Source organism: Dasypus novemcinctus, chromosome 4, assembly GCF_030445035.2.
Source record: "Dasypus novemcinctus isolate mDasNov1 chromosome 4, mDasNov1.1.hap2, whole genome shotgun sequence".
Taxonomy (NCBI): Eukaryota; Metazoa; Chordata; class Mammalia; order Cingulata; family Dasypodidae; genus Dasypus; species Dasypus novemcinctus.
In genome coordinates this window covers 70,454,386-70,480,296 of record NC_080676.1, presented here as the reverse complement: position 1 = coordinate 70,480,296, position 25,911 = coordinate 70,454,386, and the positions used below count along the sequence as shown (strand labels likewise).

At 41.0% G+C, this 25,911-nt stretch overlaps 1 protein-coding gene across 4 annotated transcripts in view; it reads left to right on the top strand.

Annotated features, from left to right (window-relative positions):
- The window catches only part of LSG1 (large 60S subunit nuclear export GTPase 1), a 42,705-nt gene extending 36,241 nt beyond the window's left edge, over window positions 1-6,464 (top strand). For all 4 annotated transcript variants that reach the window (XM_004479635.5, XM_004479636.5, XM_071214690.1 and 1 more), the window contains exon 14: window positions 3,712-6,464. In XM_004479635.5, the coding sequence (XP_004479692.1) occupies window positions 3,712-3,891 (180 nt within the window). In that variant the 3' untranslated portion in view covers window positions 3,892-6,464. The remainder of the gene's footprint in view (window positions 1-3,711) is intronic.
- The last annotated feature ends 19,447 nt before the right edge of the window (window positions 6,465-25,911 follow it).

Below are 25,911 nucleotides of genomic sequence, written 5' to 3'. Positions count from 1 at the left end.
CCTCTGTGTTAGCCTTGCACTAGGATTTGGAATACAAAATAAGATACAACCCTTGCTTTCCAGGGGTTCACATTTTAGCAGAGGGGAGGCCAACAAGTTAACAAATAAATAATATGACATGTTAATGCTGGACAGAGGTACACTTTAAGTATATTTCAAATCCCGATGAAGGAAGAGTTAATCTGGAGTTCAGGGCAGAGTTTGTGTATAAAAACTACCAAGGAGGTGACACTTAAGCTGGACTTTTAGGGATGAATAAAAATATGCTAGTAGGGATGATGCCCGTCCAGATAAAGATGGCAGAGTGAGATGCCATAGGACCCTGTCCTCCCACGGAAGCTTTGAACAGCCCACAGAACTGGCAGGAACATATTTCTCAAAACTCCTGAAAACAGTTAAAGGGCTGGAGTAACAAGACAGTCATTAAATCAAGAAAAAGGCTACTTAAAGTAGTGGGATTTTGTGGTGCCCTGGCTGACCCTCCTGCACTTTTTATTGACTCAGCATGGAGCTGACCTGGATTCCAGTGCAGATTCCTAATTCGGTTCCAGAGGGAGCAGAGTAACCCTCATGCACATACTGGGTGCAGGTATGTCTGGCCCAATCTGTCTGGTGGTGGCCTGAGGGACTAGCTATCTCAGAACTTACCCAATGTGTAGAAGGTATCTCACAGAGCTCACCTACAGAACACTGTGGGCTAGCAGTCATGTGGTTGCCTGGGGCAAAGGATGGCCGTCTATAGGACATACAGTGCAGTGCCCAGAACTGTGAAGAAACTTTCCTAGGGAAGAGGAGACATTCAGAACTGTGTAACTGGGCAGAAAGTACAAGGGAAGCCCATATGTGTGGATGGATAAGCTCTGAAAGAGCAGTCTCAAAGGTCAATCTGCAAAGCTTAGAAGAGATGACAAAGGAAAACATGGACAAAGAACTGAAGTGAATCAGAAAAATAGCAGATGAACACAAAGAGAATATCAATAGATGTGAATTATGAAATAGAACCAAACAGCTGTAGATCACAGTTTCAGAAAGTAAAAATTTTTTAGAGGGGTTCACCAGCAGATTGTAGCTCACAGAAAGAAGAATCAGTGAACTTGAAGATAAGACTACTAAATTGTCCAGGCTGAGGAGCAAAAAGAATGAAGAAAAGAGAACAGGGAAGCAGACTTGGCGCAATGGATAGGGCGTCCGTCTACCACATGGGAGGTCTGTGGTTCAAACCCCGGGCCGCCTCGACCCGTGTGGAGCTGGCCCACACGCAGTGCTGATGTGCGCAAGGAGTGCCATGCCACGCAGGGGTGCCCCCTGCATAGGGGAGACCCACGTGCAGGGAGTGCGCCCATAAGGAGAGCCGCCCAGCGCAAAGGAAGGGTCAGCCTGCCCAGGAATGGCACCGCATACATGGAGAGCTGATGCAGCAAGATGATGCAACAAAAAGAGACATAGATTTCCATACCGCTGACAACAACAGAAGTGGACAGAGAAGAACATGCAGCAAATGGACACAGAACAGACAACTGGGAGGGGGGGATAAGTAAAATAAATGTTTTTTTAAAAAGGAAAGAGAAGAGAGCCTGAAGAATCTGTGGAACACCAACAAGCATACCAATCAATATACTCATTGTAAGAGCCCCAGAAGGAGGTAAAAGCTGAGGAACTTCGTCACCACTAGACAGGCCCTACAAGAAATGTAGTTCTGCAGGATGAAAGGAAAGGACACTAAAACAATTGACTGAAGCCACATGAAGAAATAAAGATCTCTGATAAAGATCATGACATGGGTACAAATAAATTCTAGTACATTTTATATTTGAGTTGATACTCCACTTTTTACTTCCTGTTGGATCTAAACAAAAATGCATAAACTATAATGACAAATCAGTGGCTTAGAACTCATAATGTATAAATTTGTGACGAGAACTTAAAAGAGAAGCATAGTACATAGTTAATGTTACTACTGAAGTTAATTTGAGATCAAAGCAAACAAGATTGTTACAGATTTAGGATGTAAAATTTAATCCTTTTGGTAACCACAAAGAAAAAACCAGAATATGCAAACTCATAGAGACAGAAGGTAAGTAGAGTACAGGTTACTAGAGGGTGGGAAGGGGCAGTGATAAGTTAGTGCAGAATGAATGTATGGTTCTTGCTTGGGGTGAAGGAGAAGTTCTGGTAATCAGTGGTGATGAGGGTACTGCAACATTGTGAATGTGATAATCCCCCTGAATGGTGTGCTTGGGAAGGATCAGGATGGGCATATTTATGCTGTGTTTGTTTCCACAATTTAAAAAAAAAGTAAAGAGAATGACAATTAAATGTAATACATGGTACTGGGTGGAATCTAATAATGGAGATAAGGCTCAAAAGGATATTACTGGGACATAAGGAAAAATTGGAATATATAATGTAAGCTTTATATTAGTGTTAAATTTCTTAAAATTGGTAACTGCACTTAAGGTGATTACATAAGTGAATATCTGTGTTCATAGGAAATGTACTTGGAAGTATTATTATATGTTTAAGGGTTATGGAGCATGCAACCTGCTCTGAAATGTTCAGAAGAAAGGTAGATAGATATGATTGATAGGTAGATAGAATTATATAGCAAAGGTGACAAAATGAAAATTGGTGGATCTTGCTACTATCTAAGAGGATGGGGTTATATTGGAGTTTGTATTTTTGCAACTGTCCTGTACATTTGAAATTATTTCAAAATGAAGAGTTAAAAAATACATATGCCAATTGGAAGAGGTGGGAAGGACCAGATTTCCAGGCAGAGGGAGAAGTGTGAACATAAGCATAAAGGTATGGGAGTGTGAGTTTTATTAATAAAAAAAGAGCCTATGTTGTAGGTGGGCTTGTGTGCCGTGCTAGGAAATGTAAACGTGAGTCTCCAGGTTAAGGGGAGCTATCAGAGATTTGTGAGCACAGGAATAGAGAAATAGAGAGTTAGATAACTGGTAGAAATGTGGACAACGGATTAGAGAAGAGACCAGAGCAGATAGTCTTGCAGTGAACACTAATGAACGCTAGTGAACACCTTTAGAGCAGCAGGGATTGGTGGGAGGGAATAGATGAACAAGGTTCTAGAAACTGGAATTAACAGGACTTAATGACTTGATTATATGTGAGGAAGGTGAAGTAGCAGAGATATAAAGGGTGCCAGTTGGGCAGCTGGGTAAACTTTTATACCATTAACCAAAACATAGAATAAAGAACCAGTTTCTAAGGAAAGCTAGTTAATTTTCTTTGAGGCAAGTTGAGTTTGGATATCAGGATCAAGATTTCCAGAAGATTAGCAGTCTAGTTATATAGATGGTTGTAGATGACATTTGAAGTTACAGGATTGAACAAAGTTGATGGAGAGAATACGGGAGAAGAGAATGAAGAAGGGACAGAATCCTGGTAAACATATCATTTAAATGTAGGGAGAAGGAAGCCAGTATAGTTCAGTGGTTGAGCATGAGCTTCCCACATATGAGATCCCAGGTTCAATCCCCAGGGAAAAAGGATAATTTATAAATAAATAGACATCTAAAAAATAAAAAAATAAAGGTAGGGAGAAAAAGGACAGAGAAAGAGATAGGAGTATGCTTCCATAAATCTGAGTGGTTTACTCCCCTCTGTCTTGGAGTTGTCCATAAACAATACTATGCATATTCCCCAAAGAAAATGCTGATATCTCAAATAGTGTTTTCTCTTACTTCCTAGGAGAACGTGAGAGCTTTAACCAAAGGAGTCCAGGCTGTGATGGGCTACAAGCCTGGGAGTGGCCTGGTGACTGCAACTACTGTGGGCTCAGAGAGCGGGGCTGGGAAGCCCTGGAAAAAACATGGCAACAAAAATAAAAAAGAGAAAAGTCGTAGACTCTATAAGCACTTGGATATGTGAGCTTGGGCTGCAACAGAAATGGCATCTGCATTGTGCAGATAGAAAGGGGCGGAAGCTGCTTTTTGCCTGTGAAACTTTTCCAGGACGCTGACACTACAGAACGAACCAGTTGGGGAAAACTGCATTTGGATATACCACGTCCATCTTTTAACAGTTTTAATTCGCCAGGACTCGAGTACATTGTTTAGTAGTGCTCAGCTGGGGCATTATATCTAAACCTGATACACACCCACACACAACCCTGACGTGGCAGTGGAAATATCACATCCTGAGATGGAAAATGGATATAAGGAGTTATAAAAAGCTTGCTGGGAAGTATACCTATGTTGAAAGATTGTCCTCCTCCTTCTGTAACATCCTGCTTCCAGTCATTCCTTTATCTTAGAGAAACTGGACGTCCTGCAAAGCTCATGAAAGAAGAGGATTAAGCAGTGTCATGTGAAAACATACTTTGTTCCATTTTACTGAAAAGTTTGCACATATATAGCAGAAACATATCAAATGGACATAGTGTGTACTTGCATAGAATGACTTGCTTTAACAATTGATAACTAGCTAAAAATCAGACAGTAATCATATGTGGTACTTTCATACCTTTGATATTTAACCTTCAAGAATGCTGAAACAATTGTGAACAGAAACAGGCAATTTTATAAGAAGATCTCTTAATAGTAAGAGTTCTGCATCTGTAGATACCCCTTGCCCCCACCCGATAGCCCTTAAACCCACCTCTGAGCCACAGGGGACAGTTCCCATGTATGCTGACAGCCGCCTACCTCAGCCTCTGTTTTTCTGCTTTACTGTCTGAGAACTTGGTTCCTGCCCCTCTGGAGCTTGCTAAACCTGCACACAGGGCAGTCCAGAAAGGCTGAGGTTTTAACACCTTCAGCGCAACCATCAACCTGTAAGGAACAGGCTGGTTATTCAAACCCCAGCTTCCCTGTCATTTGATGGGCACATTCTACATCTTCCATAGAAGGTCCTTGGTGGAACTGAGCCCCAGTGGACCAAGGATGGAACCCTCTCATTAACTTACCCGTGATTGCTCTGCTCTCCTCCCTGCCTTACTTTCTCCTCTCTCACTTCCTAGAATCACCTCCCAAATAAATGGAATACAAATCCTTGGCTTAGGGTCTACTTTTGGGCAAACTCAATTCCTGGATTCACCTTTGCTTCTGCCAAGAATGTGTATTGTGAAGCATCCTTTGCAACTTTTTTTTTTTTTTTAAGTATTACCACCCTTGTAGAGGTTGGTACTGTTAGACTTAAAAATTGCAGTCGTTGTCATTTCACTTTATTGTGTGAACTTTTACAGCATTTATTGTAAGGAAAATACCACCCTTTTTAAGTACAACTTACTGTCATCTTGTTTACTTTTCAAGGAAATTAGAAGGAAGTTGAAGTGTTTGACAAGAGGCCAATAGCAACATGTTTTCTATGTGGGCATACCTGGAAAACATGGCAGCAAGCCAGAGATCCCTGTCCCCTTGTGAAAAGACTTTCCACTATTGCCTTTATGAAGAAGTGAGGAAAATAAGAATATTTCAAGCAAGCTCTTGATTTCGTAATTTTCACCCTTAATAATTATCTGTTGTGTTCAACACACTGTGTCTAGTTAATTAAAAGGACATACAAAAAAAATAACTTGCTTTCAAAAGATTCTCTAGTATAAAAGGAAAACACCTTTTTTTTAAAAAAACATCTTTTTTATAACAGTGTAAAAGCAAAGGGCGTATGTAAGTGAAAAATGCCCGGCACGCAGTAGATGGGATGAATTTTTTAAAACTTCTTATTGAAGTACAATACGTATACAAAATGTACCCAAATCATCTGTGTAGAGCTGAGTTTTCACAAATAACATTGATGCAATCGGCACCCTAGATCAAGGCACAGAACATGAATCACACCCCAGAAGTGCTGCTTTCCAGCAACTCCTCACCCTCCCAAGGCTATCGCTGTTTTGATCTTTTCACCTGATTTCTATTTTACATAAATAGGATCTATAGTATACTGTATCTAGTTTCTGTATCATGCATCATCCATATAATAGATTGTTACCTCAGTGCTATATAGAAATCTATTTTGTAAATGTGTCATAATAAGTCCATTCGATTGAATGGATATGTGGAGTCGCCTGCGGTTTTTGGTTTTTAAGAATAGTACTGCTGTGGACATCCTAGTATAAGAACTGTCCAGTAGGGTTACCACAGTCACATGTGGCTTTTAAGTTGGAGTGTGGCTTGTGTTACGAGGAACCAAATTTTTTTATTTTACTTCTAATTATAAATAACTACATGTGGTTAATGACTACCACATTGGACAGCACAATTCTAGTACATTTCTTTAAGTGAACACGTACACATTTCTGTGGGACAGATCTAGAAGTAGAATTGCTGGGTTCTAAGGGTAAGCATATATTCAGAATTGGAAAACCTTGAATTTTACTTTTATTCTTTATTTGAATCTCTATAGGAAGTATGAAGAAGAAATATATCCTGTTCTGGTTTTGTCATTTATTTCATAGGGGCTGGAATTGAGTTTTGTTTTTAAAGAATTTTCCTGGATATTCTGGATTTATAGTCTTCACTGAATGTGCGGTAAGGTAGATGGGGTTAATCTTGTACCTACCTCATTTGTATTTATCTTGCCTCCCAGATATTTCTGATTAGCGGAAACTCTCCTCCCTGATGCCAGTGGATCTGAACTAACACTTGACTCAGAGGTCAACAAGATCATCTCACACTTTTTCCATTTGTTTAGTTGTGGGGTGCTGACAGTAAACCTGAAATATTTGCAAATCCACTGTATACTTCTGTTCCTCAGCAAGGTCTGACGAGTTTCCTCCACGCTGTTGCTGGTAAGTAATGGCCCAGGGTCCTCACAGGATGTCCATGAAGCAGGGTCTAGATCTGGGTGTGCTCTCTCCTTCTCTGTTCCGGGTGCTGGGCAACACGTCATCTAGGAAATCCTCCATGTGACTCAGCCCTGCTCTGAGCTCAGCTTTGGGGAAGTGACTCCATGGGTGGCCTTGTCTTCCTGACTCTCCGGGGCCACAGAGGACAGGCAGGTACTGCCAGCACTCAGGAATGTGACTAGCCGGACCTAAAAGTAAAAGTGTCCTTCGCGTTTTGCCCCTTCTTAATCTCAGTGTCTTACTTTAATTTTGCCCTTCTCTGTTCTTTTGTCTGAATTACTTCGTTGACATTTCAAGAACCTTAAAATATAAAAGTGACTAATGGTTGGTAGAGTGTAACTGGTGAATTTTTTCCAGGACAACCAAAACCAAGTAGCTTGACTTGTATATTCAAAATAATGTAGTTGAAATTGTTTTGGCTGCCACTGGATTTGATTTGGAAGCAACAGCAATCATTGCGAATGGGGGAGAGAATATTTTAGAAAAACATTTGCAAAACACCAAGAGTTCTAAGACCTTGTTTTGGGTGCTTATTGTCATCTCTGTCTGATTTCTTTAATAGGCCTTCAACTTTTATTTTCTTGGTTTCCTAGTTATCAGAGATTGAATAAGTGAAATAACGGAGCATTTCAGGAAAGTAAATTTTTAAAAATTTTTTTTTCCAGTTGGGAGGATGACACACATAGGCTATGTCTGTTGCTGCACAAGTCTTCATAAAGTACTTGGCAACTATTTGTACTCTATTTCTTTACTTAAGACCCAGGTCTCTACAGAATTGAACCCAGCACTTTTAAAGTATCTTCTAGAGACCACTGCTACTCAAACTTTAATGTGCATGCAGCTGGAGCTCTTGCCAAAATGCAGATTGATTCCATAAGTTAGGGTGGGGCCTGAAATTCTGTATTTCTATCAAACTCTCAGGGTATGCTGATCCTCTTTGTCCAGAAACCACAATACCTACCAAACTTCAGGTGTCCTCAGGAGTTAACTGCTAAATGACTTGCTAACTCCTGACTAAACAAAGGAGAGAATGGTGAGATATTTTAGGGGGAAGAGGTAGATTTATATAGTCTACATCTACAGTAAGCAGCTGGCAGTATGAAAACAATGTTTTATATGAATTTAAAGTACTCAAGTATTGTTATATTTTTAAAAAAGGGACAGGTAAGCTCTTACCCAAGACCCCCAGTTAATAAATATAGAAAGAATGATAGTATCATCATTTTGTAACCACCAATGAAATAATTGGTTCAGGTAAAGATCGTAGGTGGATGCTGTTTTAAAATAACAGCTATGGCTTACTTACTAAATACAAAGGGAAAAGAACTTTTTACAGTGGAGAAATCTGGAAGACACCAGACAGCAGGTGGGCTGGCTCAGCATTGCCAGTGCCAGGTGGTAACCTAACATTCTCTGCCTCCTGGTGTGGTGTGTGAGGAAGAACACAGCACCCCCTTGTACTAGTCTTGCAAAAACATTTAACTTCAGGCTGAACATGGGAAACAATTAGACAAATCCAGATTTGGAATGTTCTAAAAGATGAGGAACCTGTTCTAAGAACTAATGATTGGATCTAGTCTGAAGAAAAATGGGCACTGTTGTTCATTACTGAAACAATTGAGTAAATTTTAATATGGATTATGTATCAGAAAATATTGCAGCAATGTAGTAGAAGTGTGGTTTTCCTTGGAGATAAGCGCTAGATGTATTTAGATGGAGTTACATGCTGATGAATTTAGGGGTAAAGTGTCATATATAGTTTACTTTCAAATGGTTCCTAGAAAAAGAGAAATTAAGCAACTTTAACAAAATGTTAGCTAGTGAATCCAGATAGATATTCTTTCTCCTTTTCTGTAACTTTTAAATCTTCCAAAATAAAAAATTGGGTGGGGAGGACATAAAACTAGACATTAATACCACAAGGGCTCAGAAGCCGGGTTAGAGTTAAGAGCAGAAAGAATTGTACCAGGAGGTTGGAATCAAGTCTCATCATAAACAGTGGAGTTCCTGTCTACTTCTTGCTTTTGTTAGCTCTGGCTTTTGAAAAGTGGGGTTATCTGTAAGCCCATATTGGCATGTAACATAAAAATGGGCTCATATAGCCATGAGGATTGACAAGTCTGAATTCCATAGGTAGTACAGGCTGTAAGTTGGAAACTGATAAAGATGACACTGAATTCCCAGGAAAAGCTGACTGAAGTAAAGGTAGAAATCCTTCTGACTACTGTAATCCTCAGTTCTCACTTTTAGGCCTCTCATTATTGGATGGGGAGATTGCTCATTGCTGTAGGCAGTCTGCTTTGTTGATTGTAGATGTAATCAACAGTAGATGCAATCACCTGACTAATGATTAGATCCAGCCACAAAATACCCTCACAGTCGCAGGCCAGTGCTTGCTTGGCAAGCCACTGGGCACCATAACCTAGGCAAGTGGACACAAACTTAACCATCACATCTAATTTATTTATTATTATTATTATTATTATTATTTTTAAGATTTATTTATTTCTCTCCCCTTCCATTGCATAGTCTGCACTCTCTGTCCATTTGCTGTGTGTTTTGTCCGCTTGCATTATCAGGCAGCACCAGGAAACTGAGTCTCTCTTTCATTGTGCCATCATCTGCGTCAGCTCTCCATGTGTGCAGCGCCAGTCCTGGGTGGGCTGTGTTTTTTAACGCAGTGCAGCTCTCCTTGCAGGGCACACTTCTTGAGCGTGAGGCACCCCTGTGCAGGGGTGCCCATGTGGCACGGCACTCCTTGCACGCAGCAGCAGTGAGCGTGGGCCAGGTCACCACACAGGTCAGGAGGCCCTGGGTATCAAACCCTGGACCTTCCATATGGTAGGTGGACACTTTATCAGTTGAGCCACATCCACCTCCCAAAAAGTTATGTATTTTAAAAAACTGAATAGCTATCAGTTCCATTAACCCTTCCCCAACTTCTGAGCATCCTGATGTAGGTGAATTTCAGCAATCTGATGTTACAGATGTGGAGCTTGAGAGAAAAAAATCTCACAAGATCATTCTGTGAGTTGATGACAGTATTAAATAGAATCTAGGAGCCCAACAATCCTTCCATCTGCTTCAGTCATACCCTAATATGTCCACAACAGAATTCATTAAGATTTGGAAATTCACTATTTCAAAATGTATTCTCTTTGAACTGATTTTTCTTAGCAAGTAAATCAGATTGATGTTACTGTTTGAGTAGTAGCCACAATCCCTTCCTCTAAAATTTTGTTGTTTTACAAGAACATTGGCAGCAACGAGTCCACACAGAAGGGAAAACTGTTAAGCTGCAGGCCCACCTCCCCTAATGGTTGGGATTTACGGCCCTGGTAGCTGCCCCCTCCTGCAGGACTTCCCAGGTTTCTGCAGCCTGCCCTTCTTCAGAAGAACAGTGCCTGAGGGCAAGGGGCTTCCGCCAAAAGGAAATTCCTGTGAGCAGTGGTGTGGTCCACCGTCTGAGGACACGTGCTACGGTCCTTTGTTAGCTTTTCTTATCTACAAACTCTGAACCATGCCCAAAAATCTAGCTTCTAGGCAGCTGCCAAGCCTCTGACGAGTCTGCTAAGGGAAAAGGTTCCCCTCCTGAGGGCCTGCTAGGTGAAGAGCCCAGTGGAAGGTGCTGGGAGGATATGGGAGGGGTCCTACAGCCAGGAGGGAGTTGATGAACTTAAACTGTAATCCTAAGTGTTCCTTGCAGGATGAAGTCCTGATGCTCTCGTGACCAGGTGTCGACTGCCACTGTCACCTCTGCAGGACTGTTCCCATGGCCCCCCTGCCTAAAGCAAACTTATTCTCCAAAGCCCAGCTCAAGCGTTATTTCTTGAAAACCTTCCCCAAGCAATGCCAGGTGTCTCCAGAGCACTTTCAACATGCCCCTGCTGTGTACCTATCACGTTTCTGTGACCTTTTAAATCAGTGTATTCATTGAGTAAATATTTTCATTATTATGTGCCAGGCACTGAGAGAGGGGCCAGCTACACAGGGATGGCTTAACCCTCATCACCCTTTGCTAAATGCCCTTTTGGAGGAGTGCAGGCCAAGGGGCACCAACAGGACGAGGACACCAAACTGGCTTGTGCAGGGAGGCGGGAGGGGGCAGAATAGCAAAGGCACAAAGTGTAAGACCCATGACTTGCTGGGGAACCAGCAGCTGTTCCCAAAGCGGCAGCCTCAAGGACGCACTGGGGAAAAGCAGGTGAGAATAGGGGGCAGAGGAGAGTAGAGGCCAGCTAGGGAAGGGCTTTTGGGGCCTTGCTGAGGAGTCTGAAATTACCCTGAAGGCCTGAGGGCTGGCATGGGATCGTGGGGGGAACTAAAGGGTTTAAGCAAGAAAATGACAGGGTCAGATTTGTATTTTGCAAAAACTTCTAGCCACCAAGTGGATATTGTAGAAAGTGGTGTACTAAAGGCTCTCTGATCAGAGAAGAGAAACTTTTTTTTTAAAATAAAAAATAGTAATAGTAGCTCACCTTGGGGCTGAGAAGGGAGGAAGACATCTTTTATTTTACACCTCTCAGCTGTTTGAAATTTTTCTCTCTGCATCTATTTTAAATGCATGTTTGATCAATGAATTCCTCTGCTAGGAATTACCTTGAGAATATATTTACGAAAGTATGCAAAAAATGGTATGCATACAAGAACATTCATTAAAATACTGTAAATGCAAAAATAAAACTTTGTTGTCCATCAGTTGGGGTGAAAGGGAAGACTAATTAAAATTATAGCCCTTCCACATAATAGAATACTTTCAAGACTGATTATAAAACAACAGTAGTAGTGGAAGTGTAGTATTGGCATCAAGCTAGACAAATAGATCAATAGACTAGAGAAACCAGAAATAGAACCACACACATTTGGTCAATTGACTTTTCAACAAAGGGGCAATTCAGTGGAGAAAGGTTCATCTTCTTAACAAATGCTGGAAATAAATACCCATATGCAAAAAAAAATTAACTGATCTATTTCTCACACTGTATAAAAATAAACTCAAAATGGCACCAAAGGGGAAGCAGATGTGGCTCAAGTGGTTGAGCTCCCATCCATCACATGGGAGGTCCCAGGATGGGTTCCCCGTGCCTCCTAAAGAGAAGGTGAGCAGACAGCGAGTGCAAATAATGAGACAACGGGAGGGGAGAGGGAATAAATAAAACATTTAAAAAAAGAAATGGCACCAGAGGTACAATACATAAAAGAACTAATTCAATAATTGGACTTCCTCAAAATTAAGAACTATTCTTCCAAAAACACTGAAGAGAATGCAAAACAAGTCACAGACTGGGAGAAATTATTTGCAATTTAATATCTGATAAAGGACTGTCTTGGTTTGCAGGAGCTGCTGCTGCAAAGTACCAGAAATCTGTTGGCTTTTATAACAGGGATTTATTTGGGGTAAAAGCCTAAAGTTCCAAGGCTATGAAAAGACCAACTCACCAAAGTCAGCTGCACGTGTTGAAGCAAGATGGCAGGCATTCCTGCCTGGTCTCTGCTGCCCCCACCCCACCCCACCCCCATCCTTTCTCAGGCTCAGCTGCTCTGCTTTCTTCCCAATTTCACTTGCAACCCAGCATAGGGCTTTGCTCTTTTGGGGCCTCCTATATTAGTCTTGGATGCCTGATGTCTTCCCAAGTTCTGCCATCAGGCAAATGGCTTCTCTCTCCCCAGGGGCCTCAGCTGTTTAAGCCTTTCCTTTCTGTCACTTGCCAGGATCAAAACTGGCAGAGCTCTCTCTCTCTCCCCCCATGTCTGTCTGTTTATTGCTTCCCATATGGGAGGTCCCAGGTTTGACTCCTGCGGGTTCCTGAAAAAAAGGAAAAAAAGCAAACAATAAGCAAAACAAAAAATCCAACTCTGGGAGCTGATGTGACTTCAGTGGTTGAGCACCAGCTTCCCACATACCAGGTCCCAGGTTCAGTGAGAGAGAGATCAATTATATCAGACCCAGCAAGGGAGTGGAGACTCAACCAATAAAAAGCCCTAAAGCAATCTTAGGTAATCTAATCAAAGGCCCCTCAGCTGAATTTAATGCAATCAAAGGGTATCACACCCAGAGGAATAGATTAGTTTATAAACAGTATTTCTTTTTGGGATTCATAAAATAATCTCAAGCTGCCACAAGGACTTATATAGAATATATAAAGCACTCTGCAAATTATAAGATATATAAACAATTATCAGAAAAGAAAATGAACAACCAGAATTTTAAAAATAGGTAATAGATTTGAGCAGATACTTCACCAAAGAAGATAAACAGAGGGCAATATTATTAATCATTAAGGAAATGACCATTAAAACTGCACTGAAATACCGTTACAGCTAACAGAATGTCTAAAATTTAAAATATGGAACATACCAAGTGTTGATAAGAATGTGGAACAACTGGAACCCTGATACACTGCTTGTAGGAACGTAACATGGTACAACCACATTGGGAAAAAAAAAGTTTGGTTTAAACATTCACCTACAACTTGATCCAGCCATTCAACTCCTAGGTATTTGCCCAAGAAAAATGAAAGCATATGTCCACACAAAGACTTGAACCCAGCTTTATATATATTTATAGGAGCTTTATATATAATAGTAAAAATCTAGAAACAGTCCAAACGCCCATCAATGGGTGGGATGGATAAACAAAAAGTGGTGTATCCACACAATGGACTACTACTCTCCAGTACCAAGGAAGGAAATATTGATAAATAGTACAACATAGATGAATCTCAAAATAATTATGCAGACCAAGAGTAAAATATCATTTATATAGTATTCTACAAAGTGCAAACTAACCTATAGTGACCAAGCAGATCAGTGGTTGCCTGAAAGGAAGGGGCAGAAGGGATTGATTACAAAGGGGAGCAAAGAAACTTCTGGGGGTTGTATTAGGGTTCTCTAAGGAAACAATAAGAGATATCTATAAAGAGTTTGAGGGGGACTTCTGGGAAGATGGTGGACTAGGAAGATACTGGACTCTCTTCTCTCCCAGAAAAATAGCTAGAGAATAGGCAAAAACATCCTGGAAAAAAAAGAATCTAGGGTGTAGGACACCAGTGAAAGTCTGAACACTGCCCAGATGAGAGAAGGACAAAGGAAAAGAATCACGATGGCAAAACTGTCAGTTAAAAGCTGCAGCTGCTACTGCTGGCACCCTCCTCCACACTAAATACACTTTTGAATACTCAGGCCTCTGGGCCAGCAGCAACAGGCAAAGGGGGCCCCAGGGATCCATATCCCCAGGAAAGGAGAGAGAGAGGGACGCAGCCTAAGTCTGACTCTGTTTTTGACTCACAAATTTGGTCTGCTGTGTCCCAGGAGCATTTCCAGGCCAGGTGGGAATCCAACCCTCCCAATCTCCCTCTTTATTAACTGGGACTGGTTGTTGAGGATGAAGAGGGGAGTGGAATTATTTCCTATCTGGGAAAAGTGAGTATGCTACCAGGGAAGGTTGGAGAACTGTCTCTGGGGAAGTTGAATTACAATGCTCTTAGTCTCCAGGCAGGATCCTTTATCACATTGAGGCAGTGCCTGTTGCTTCTTCCTGGGCTCAGGGTTCTTCTCTTTCTGGGGCCTGCTTCTCTTTCCTCTGTGAGCTTACTTCCAGGGCTCCAGCTTAAGGCTTCAGCATCAAAGTCCAACATCAAAAACTCTGTCTTTCCAGCACCTACAATCTGATTTATTGGACTTACCACACTCAGCTAAGATGGAGGTGAAGAAGGACAACCACCACACCATGGAGCCTAGAGTGATTACAACTGAAAATGGGAGGATTGCATCCAGCATCCAGGTGGAATCTGAGCCTCCTCTTGACATAAAGGTGCAATGGACACAACCAATCCAGTGTCCACATAGAAGAGGTGGCATTGGATTGGGAAAAGTGGACATAATGGACAAAGGGTATGGGGAAAGGCAGGAAGAGATGAGAGGTGGAGGCGTCTTTGGGACATGGAGCTGCCCTGGATGGTACTTCAGAGGCAATCACCGGACATTGTAAATCCTCACAGGGCCCACTGGATGGAATGGAGGAGAGTATGGGCTATGATGTGAACCAATGTATATGAGGTGCAGAGGTGCCCAAAGATGTACTTACAAAATCCAATGGATGTGTCATGATGATGGGAACGAGTGTTGTTGGGGGGGGGGGAGGGGGGGGGGATGGGGTTGAATGGGACCTCACATATATTTTTTTAATGTAATATTATTACAAAGTCAATAAAAAAAAAAAAGATGTAAGCAAAATGAAAAAAAAAATTTAGTCTTTTATTACTGATAGCTTTTAGGAGTTTCTTTCAGCATCATACCTCATTGTTAGTAATGTCAGGTTTTTAAAGGTTTTTGTCAAATTTGTAAAAACCTCTAGCTAATTTCTTTTATGCCTGTAAGAGTTAAAAACATTTCACTTGTTCTTGTACTGTGATCAATCTGCAAACTTCTTTTAATTGACAACACTGGCTAATCCATTTCATGTCAATATTATTGTTGTACTGGCAAATGATAAGTTTAAGTTATTTTTGCTGATATGAGTATATTGTATCAAATCAGTGGTATATGCAATATTTTCCAGTGTGTTCATAGGATTCATTCATCTCCTTTAGGTGGATTATTAAACAGCCTACAAATTTATTGATGATTTATACGTAAAACATATCTCTTACTGAATTTTGACTTTTGATGTACTTTGAAAATGTTAAGCTGCAATTTCTCCCCAGTGTCTGAATAATTTCTGTTGATTTTAAAACTCATCTTTATTGCTTTAGTTTCCTATTTTGTTTCTTCTCTGACTTCTTTCTCTGTTCTTGGATAAATTAATTTAAAGATGACAAAAAAAAAAAAAAAAAAGACACTCAGGGAAGTGGATGTGCCTCGGGTGACTGGGCACATGGGAGGGTGCTGGTTCAGATCCTGGTGCTTCCTAAAGAAGACATCAAGCTGGTGCAACAGCAGGCATGGCAAGCTGACACAACAAGAAACACAAAAAGAAAAAACATAAAGAAACAACAAAGCAGGGAACAGATGCTCCCAGGTGCCTCCTAAAGAAGACAGCAATGCTGACACAACAAGATGATGCAACAAGACACGTGGAAAGGAAAAACATAAACACAAAAATCAGAGAACAGAGGTGGCTCCAGTGATTAGGCACCTCCCCTCCATATCAGAGGTCCTGGGTTTGGCTCCTGGTACCTCCTAAAGAAACAAGGAAGATGAACAGACACAGCAAGTGAAAAACAGCAAGGGGGTGGAGAGAAATAAATAAATAAAATTAATGTATTTTTAAAAAGAAGACATTCAGCGAACACAAAGAAGAATTTGAAGACTTGAATAGAAAAGTAACAGTTTATGGGAATGAAAAAACACAATAGGCAAGGTCAAACACATAGGCATCTCAAGACCATAAAGACCTTAGAAAGCAGTGTAGGGAAACATCTACAGGACCTTGTAATAGGAAATGGCTTCATGAATATCACACCAAAAGCACGAGCAGCAAAAGAACAAATAGATAAATGGGACTACCTCAAAATTAAAGCCTTCTGCACATCAAAGGTGTTTGTCAAGAAAGTAAAAAGGGAACCCACACAATGGGAGAAAATATTTGGCAACCATATATCTGATAAGAGACTTATAACTTGCAATATAAAGAACTCATAGATCTCGAAAACAAAAAGATAAACAACCCATTTAAAAAATGGGAAAAAGATTTAAACAGACACTTCTCCAAAGAAGAAATACAAATGGCTAAAAAGCACATGAAAAAATGCTCCAAATCCCTAGCTATCAGGGAAATGCAAATCAAAACTACAATGAGATACCATCTTACTCCCATAAGATTGGCAGCCATGAAAAAAACAGTAGAATACAAATGCTGGAGAGGATGTGAAGAAAGGGGAACACTCATCCATTGCTGGTGGGAATGCAGAAGGATCCAACCATTCTGGAGGACAGTTTGGCAGTTTCTCAAAAAATTATCCATAGATTTGCCATATGACCCAGCAATACCACTGCTGGGTATATACCCATCAGATCTGAAAACAAGGACACAAACCGATATATGTACACCAATGTTCATAGCAGCATTGTTCACCATCGCCAAAAGTTGGAATCAATCCAAAAGTCCATCAACAGATGAGTGGATCAATAAAATGTGGTATATACACACAATGGAATACTACTCAGCTGTAAGAACCAATACACTACAATCGCACGTGATAACATGGATGAACCTTGAGAATCTTATGTTGAGTGAAGCAACCCAGGCATTGAAGGACAAATACTATATGACCTCAATGATATGAAATAAGTTAACTGCCTCAGAGAGCTAGAGTCTGGAAAAGTGGCCTACTGGAAATCGGGGAGTGGAGGAAGGCTGTGAGTTAATGTCTGTAGGGGTGGAATCTGTGATGAGCTGGGGGTAAGTATGAGCACAAAGAAGGGACAAAATGGGGGCAAGGGGTTACCTTCGGGTGGGGTTTTCTGGGTTTGAGGGGGGCTGGGGATGGGAAGAGGGGTAATATGGTCCAAGAAATAGGTGGGAGGGAGGGGCAACATACAAACATGGGAGAGTGCCAGAAGTTCATTGAGAACTAAATGTTGAGTAAAACGTATCAAAGTATAAGTAGGAGGGTTACCTGGTTAGGACACTCAGGGGGTATGGTCTGATGCGGGACGGACTCCGGAGGGAATAGCTGAAGGCTCATTTTGCCAAGGTGGGTTCTACCATTGGGTGGGGTGGACCCATATCCTGGGGAAGACTAATGCCGTCGAATAGAGAGAACTGTATCTCTCGTGAGAAAGGACGGCTCCCAGGGCATTAGATTGGCAGGCGTTGTGGGCCCTAAGGGGAGGGGAAAATGGACGTGCAATGGATGGAACAAAGGTAAATAAGGGGGCAAAAGAGGAGTTATGTGAGAGTACACGAGGATGAATATAAAACAGCTAATATTACACCAAAAACATATAGGGGACGACAGACTAATAATGAAAACCATAAGACAAAACATAGGATAACTAAAAAATTTAGAAAACTGTACAACCTAAAGTATGGACCACATAGTAAGCACAAATGTTACCTTGTTTGAAAACTATAGTTTCGGAATCTGTACATCAGTTTCAGGAAATATGATATGAATAAGTTAAAAGATTATTGCTGTGGAAGGGAAAAGGTTTTATGGTGGATCTGGGGAAATACTGTATATTGTATATATGAATTTTGGTGATCTAAGACTCTTCTGAAGCTGACATTATGTTGGGATTCACTTTATGGGAAGTTTTGGATCACAGAGTGGTTCAACAATGGCAGCGGAGGAATACTGATATGGGATGTTATTGACAGGATATATATGGTTGACAGGGAGTTATACAGGGCATATGCCCAGGGTATATGGTAATGTCTATATATACTCATAGTGGAAACAATTAAAAACAACAGCTGGGGGGGTACTGGGCTCCTGGCCGGGGGGTCACTGTTATGGGCCCTGGGAGAGCAGCGGCAATCCTCCAGGTGCAACGGCAAGAACCAGGAAGGAAGGAGGGCCCAACAGTGGGCTCTTGATACTAATGGCTACACTTTTGAGCCTATGCACCTGCAATAAGAACAAGGCCTAGAGTAGCATTGTGCCTGGGGGTTTCCTCCTGACAGCCTTCATGTTACTCAAATGTGGCCACTCTCACAGCCAAACTCAGCGTGTAGATGTGATGCATTCCCCCCAGCGTGGGACACGACACCCGGGGATGAGCCTCCCTGGCACCGAGGGATCACTACCACATACCAGCTGAAGAAGCAACTAGAAAATGACCTTGAATTAAAGATTCAATGCGGAACAGCAGAATATACCTGTCTACATATAATAACATGACTTTGGGAAGCAGTTTGACCTAATGTAAGGGGGAAATGGAAAGGAGAAATGAGATTATAAGGCTGTGAGTCTCTAAAAAAGAGTCTGGAGGTTGTCAGAAGGAATAGCCCTATGTACAACTGAACAGAGTCTAAGAGACAGATAAGGTAGCTACAACCCCAGGTATTGGTTCTTTTGAGGGATAAAGAGACCCACGGGTTCTATGGTCATGGCAGAAGGGGTTCACTGCCATGACAGATGGCCCTTCTTTGGAGCTGGTGTTTCTGCGTGATGGAAATGGACTCAGAGGGGATCTCTTTTCACAAGACTTGCATGCTACTTTATTGGAATTGTAGTTGGTGCTGGGTTTAAGATATATGTAGGGGATTTGAATCTCTGGACTGATAATATGACACCCAGGCCCAGAGCCTCAACAGACTTCAGCTCCTACACTTTGACTTATTGGACTTACTCCACTCAGCTAACATGGAGTTGAAGAAGGTCAACCACCACAACATGGAGCCTAGAGTGTCTACAACTAGAAGCGGGAAGAGTGCATCCAGTACCCATGTGCAATCTAAGCCCTCACTTGACATAGGTGTGCAATGGACACAACCAATCCAATGTCCACAGAGAAAATGTGGAGTGGGTGTGGGAACGGTAGCCATGGGGGCTGCTGGGTGTGGGGAACGGGAGGAAGAGATGAGATGTGGAGGCGTTTTCGGGACGTGGAGTTGTCCTGGATAGTGCTTCACGGACAATTACGGGACACTGTAGATCCCCCCAGGGCCCACTGGATCGAACGGGAGAGAGTCTGGGCTATGATGTGGACCATTGACTATGGGGTGCAGTGATGCTCAGAGATGAACTTACCAGGTGCAATGGATGTATCACAATGATGGGAGAGAGTGTTGCTGTGGGGGGAGTGGGGGGCGGGGGCGGTGGGGTTGAATGGGACCTCATATATATTTTTTTAATGTAATTAAAAATAATAATAATAAATAAATATTTTTTAAAAAAGATTAAAAAAATAAATAAAATGATTTCTAATTGACATTATGATTATTTAAACAATGACATTTATAAGGGAGTTTCTACTTTTACATTAATGTGGAAATATATATGATTATATTCTGTTACTGATTTCTAACAACATTGGGATCAGAGAACATATTTTGTATGATTTCTGTCTGTTGATGTATGTTGAAATTATTTAATGGAGCAGTATATGGTAAAATACTTGATGTGCTCTATGTGTACTCAAATAGAATGTGAATTCTGGGGAGAAGTGTTCTATCTTTGGTTGTTTGGGCGATATTTTAATCACTTTTTTTTTTTCACAAAACTTATTTTGCCTTAATGATTTTCTTGTCTGTTACATTGATTAGAATAAACTATGTGACAAAAAAAAAAAAAAAAAACACATAGGCATCTAAGAGCAGACTTGAAATTATAGAAAAAAGAATAAGTGATACTGGAGATATAACAGTTGAAATTGGAGAGAGAATAAACAGAGAGGGAAAAAATTGAGCAGGGGCTCAGGAGGTTGAATGACAACATGAAATGTAACAGCATACTTGTCACAGGAGTTCCAGAAGGAGAAGAGAAGGGAAAAGGGGCTGAAAGAATATCTGAGGAAATAATAGCTGAAAATTTCCCAACTCTCATGAAAGAAATGAACTTAAATGTCCAAGAAGTGCAGCGTACCCCAATCAGAATAAACCCATATAGGTCTACTCCAAGACACATACTACTCAGAATGTTAAATGTCAAAGATAAAGAAAAATATCTGAGAGCAGCAAGGGAGAAGCAAACCATCACATACAAGGAACACCCAGTAAGACTTAGTGAAGATTTCTCATCAGAAACCATGGAGGCAAGAAGACAGTGGTATGATATAATTAGGATAGTGAAAGATAGTGAAAGAGAAAAACTAACAGCCAAAAATTCTTTATTCAGCAAAATTGTCCTTCAAATATGCAGGTGAGTTTAAAATATTCACAAACAAACAGAAACTAAGAGAGTTCGTAAAAAAGAATCCACCCTTGCAGAAAATATTAAAGGAAGCCTTAGAGCCTGAAAGAAAAAAACAGGAGAGAGAGGACTGGAGGAGAGTATAGAAGAAAGGATAGCAGAAAGGATAACCAAAAGATTTAAAAAATAGATGAAAGTAAGATATGACATATGAAAACCAAAGAAGAAAATGGTGGAAGTAAATAATGCATTGACAGGAATATCACTGAATGTGGATGGATTAAACTTTCCAATCAAAAGATATAGGCTGACAGAATGGAAAAAACAGAACAAAACATGAGCCATCCATATGCTGCTTACAAGAGACTTACCTTAGACTCATGGATACAAACTGCCAGAAAGTGAAAGGTTGCAAAAAGATACTCCATGCAAATAGCAATCAAAAAAGAGCAGGGATGGGAAGCGGATTTGGCTCAACTGATAGAGCGTCCACCCAGGGTTCAAACCCAGGGTCTCTTGACAAGTGTGGTGAGCTGGCCCATGTGCAGTGCTGATGCACATAAGGAGTGCCATGCCATGCAGGGGTGTCCCCCACATAGGGGAGCCCCACAAGCAAGGAGTGTGCCCCCACAAGGAGAGCCATCCTGCACAAAAAAAGCACAACCTGCCCAAGAGTGGCAGCGCACACATGGAGAGCTGATGCAGCAAGATGATGAAACAAAAAGAGATACAGATTCTCAGTGCTGCTGACAGGAATGCAAGTGGACACAAGAATACACAGTGAATGGACACAGAGCAGACAATGGGGGGGAAGGGAGAGAAATAAATAAAAAATCTTTAAAAAAGAAAGAGCAGGGGTAGCTATACTAATATAGAATGAAACAGACTTTAAATCTCAAAAAAGTTGCAAGAGATACAGAAGGCCATTATATATTACTAAAATGGACAATCCACCAGGAAGAAATAACAGCCATAAATACCTATGTACCTAACCAGAGTGCCCCAAAATATAAGAGGTAAACTCTGGCAAAACTGGAAGGACAAATAGACATCTTTACAATAGTCATTGGAGACTTCAACACACCACTCACATCATTAGATAGAACAGTTAGACAGATGATCAACAAGGAGACAGAGAACTTGAACAATATGATAAACGAGTTAGACCTAAGAGACATATACAGAACGTTGCACCCAAATTCAGTGGGTTATACATGCTTCTCAAGTGCCCACGGATCTTTCTTCAGGATAGACCACATGTTAGGTCTCAATGCAGCTCTCAATAAATATAAAAAGACTGAAATTATACAAAGCACTTTCTCAGTTCATAATGGAATGAAACGAAATCAATAATAGACAGAAAAAAGGTAAATTCACAAATGTGTGGAGGCTAAACAACACACTCCTAAATAATCAGTGGGTCAAATAAGAAATTGCAAGTGGAATCAGTAAATACATTGAGACAAATGAAAATGAGAACACAACTTATCAAAACTTATGCAAGGGAAGTGAATGTGGCTCAAGCATTTGAGTGCCTGCCTACCACACGGGAGGTCCCAGGTTCAGTTCCTGGTGCTTCCTAAAGAAGAGCAAGACAGCAATCTGACCCAACGGGATGGCACAATGGGCTGGTGTGACAAGTTGATGCAACAAGATAATACAACAAGGAGACAAAAAGAGGAAACACAAGAGAAATACAACAAAGCAGGGAGCGGAAATGGCTCAAGTGATTAAGCACCTCTACCCAACATGGGAGGTCCTAGGTTCAGTTCCCAGTGCCTCCTAAAGAGAAGACGAGCAGACACAGAGAGTGCACAGTGAATGGGCACAGATAGCAGAGAGCACAAAACAATGAGGGGAGGAGAAAAATAAATTTTTTTTAAAACTTACATGATACAACTAAGGCAGCCTTGAGAGGGAACATTTATAGCCCTAAATGCCTATGTTAAAAAAAAAAAGAAGAGCTAAAATCAAAGACCTAATTGAACATCTGGAGAAACTGGAAAAAGAACAGCAAACCAATCCCAAAGAAAGCAGAAGAAAAGAAATAATAAAGATCAGAGCAGAAATAAATGAAATTGAGAAGAAAAAAAAAAGAGAAAATCAACAAAACCAAACACTGGTTCTTTGAGAAGATCAATAAAATTGACAAACCTGGTGCAGCAGTGCTCCAAAATGTATTCACCAAATGAAATGAATGTGCCACAACGATGAAAGAGGTTGTTGATGTGGGAGGAGTGGGGTGGGGAGGGTGGGGGGCATATGGGAACCTCTTATATTTTTTGAATGTAACATTTTTTGTGATCTGTATATCTTCAAAAAAATACAATTGAAAAACTGATGGGAGGTGGGGTGGGGAGCGGGGTATATGGGAACCTCTTATGTTTTTTAATGTAACATTTTGTGTGATCTATTAACTTTTTAAAAAGATAATTAAAAAATAAAAATTTTTAAAAAATTGACAAACCCCTACCTAAACTAACAAAGGAAAAAAAGAGAGAAGATGCAAATAAATACTATCAGAAATGAAAGGGGGAAGTTACAACTAGAAAGGAATAAAAAGGATCATAAGAGGATATTATGAGAAACTGTATTCCAACAAACTAGACAACCTAGATGAATGCACAATCTACATTGATGCTACAAGAAATAAAAGAACTTAACAAACTGGTCACATTTAAAGAGATTCAATCTGTTATCAAAATCTCCCAACAGGGAGCAGATGTCGCTCTAGCAGTTGAGCACCTGCCTCCCACATGGGAGGTCTCAGGTTCGGTTCCCAGTGCCTCCTAAAGAAGACAAACAATGAGCAGACAATGAGCAGACATAGGCAAAAACAACGAGCAGACAATGAGCAAAAAAACACAAAAACAATGAGCAGACAATAGGCAAAAACAAAAAATGGGAGAGGATGTGGCTCAAGCAGTTGAGTGCCCACCTACCACATGGGAGGTCCCAAGTTCAGTTCCCGGTATCTCCTAAAGAGAAAACAAACAGACAATGAGAAAAAACAAGCACAAACAACAAGCAAAACTAATGAGCAAACAGATAAGGAAATCATCAAAGAAGGGGGGAAAAATCTCCCAACAAAGTCAAGTCCACAACCAGATGGCTTCACAGGTGAATTCTACCAAGCATTTCAAAAGGAATTAACATCAATCCTGTTTAAACTTTTCCAAAAGATTGGAGAGGAGGGAAAATTACCCAACACATTTTATGAAGCCAGCATCACCCTAATACCAAAGCCAGATAAAGGGACTACCAGAAAAGAAAATTACAGACCAATCTCTCTAATGAACATAAATGCAAAAATTCTCAACAAAATGCTTGCAAATGGAATGCAACAGCATATTGAAAGATTCATACATCATGACTAAGTGGGATTTATTCCTGGTATGCAAGACTGGTTCAACATAAAAAAAAATCAATGTAATACACCACATTAGCAACTTGAAGGAAAAAAACATATGATCATCTTAATTGATTCAGAAAAGGCATTAGAAAAATCCAGCATCCTTTCTTGATTAAAACACTTTGAAAGATAGGACTAGAAGGAAAGTTCCTCAATACAATAAAAGGCATATATGAAAAACCCATAACCAACATCGTACTCAATGAGGAAATGTTGAAAGCTTTCCTTCTAAGATCAGGAACAAGATAAGGATACCCATGGTCACAATGTCACTCAACATTGCTACAGTGGTCAAAACAGCATGTTACTGGCATAAAGACAGACACATCGATCAGTGGAATAGAATTGAGGGTCCAGAAATAAACCTCACCTCTACAGCCAATTGAGTTTTGACAAACCAACCAAGTCCACGTTAAAGGGGCAAAAGGGGTTAAAGTGTCTTCAACAAATGGTGCTGGGAGAACTGAATATTACCAAAAGAATGAAAGAGGACCCCTATCTCATGCCCTATACAAGAATCAACTCAAAATGGATCAAAGGCCTAAATAAAAAAGCCAGAACCATAAAAATAAGAGAAGAAAATGTAGGGAAACCTCTTAAAGACCTTGTGGTAGGTGGGGTTTCTTGGACCTTATACCCAAAGCACATGCAACAAAAGAAAAAATAAATAAATGGGCACTTCTCAAATTTAAACACTTTTGTACCTTACAGTACTTTGTCAAAAGGGTGAAAAGGGGGAAACGGACTTTGGCCCAGTGGTTAGGGCGTCCGTCTACCATATGGGAGGTCCGCGGTTCAAACCCCGGGCCTCCTTGACCCGTGTGGAGCTGGCCATGCACAGTGCTGATGCGCGCAAGGAGTGCCGTGCCACGCAAAGGTGTCCCCCGCGTGGGGGAGCCCCCACGCGCAAGGAGTGTGCCCGTGAGGAAAGCCGCCCAGCGTGAAAAGAAAGTGCAGCCTGCCCAGGAATGGCGCCGCCCACACTTCCTGTGCCGCTGACGACAACAGAAGCGGACAGCGGACAAAGAAACAAAAGCAGACAAAGAAACAAGACGCAACAAATAGACACCAAGAACAGACAACCAGGGGAGGGGGGGGAAAATAAATAAATAAATCTTTAAAAAAAAAAAAAAAAAAAAGGGTGAAAAGGCAGCCAACTTAATAGAAGGAAATATTTGGAAATCACCTGTCCAATAAGGGTTTAATATCCATGATATATAAAGACATGTGACAGGGAAGTGGGTGTAGCTCAAGTGATAGGACCTCCTCTTACCATATGGGAGGACCCAAGCTTGATCCCTGGGACCTCCTGGTGAAAAAGAAGAGAAAGCATGCCTGCGCCATGAGCCACAGGACACAGCAAGATGATAATACAACAAAAGAGAGATGAAGGGAAGAGTCAAGGTGAAGCACAGCAGAAACCAGGAACTGAGATGGTGCAATTGACAGGGAACCTCTCTCTACATCAGAGGTCCCCAGAATCAAATCTCTCTGAATCCTAGAGGAGAAAGATGAGAAGAGAAGACAGAAAAGAGAAATATATACAGAAGATCATACAGCGAATGGACAGAGACAGTAAAAACAGCAGGGTGGGGGAAGGGGAAGGGGAAGGGAGGCAGAGGGGAGGCAGAGGGGGATGGGAGGGGGAGGGGAATGTAAATAAATAAATCTTTTTAAAAAAGAGAGATGTTACAACTCAACAATAAAAAGACAAATGACCTGGTAGAAAAAAAATAGGCAAAATAATCTAATAGACACTTGTCCAAAGAAGAAATACAAACGGCAAAAAAACACATGAAAAAATGTTCAACATCTCCAATGATTAGGGAAATGCAAATCAAAACTACAATGAGGGAAGCGGATGTGGCTCAAGTGATAGAACTTCCGCCTACCAT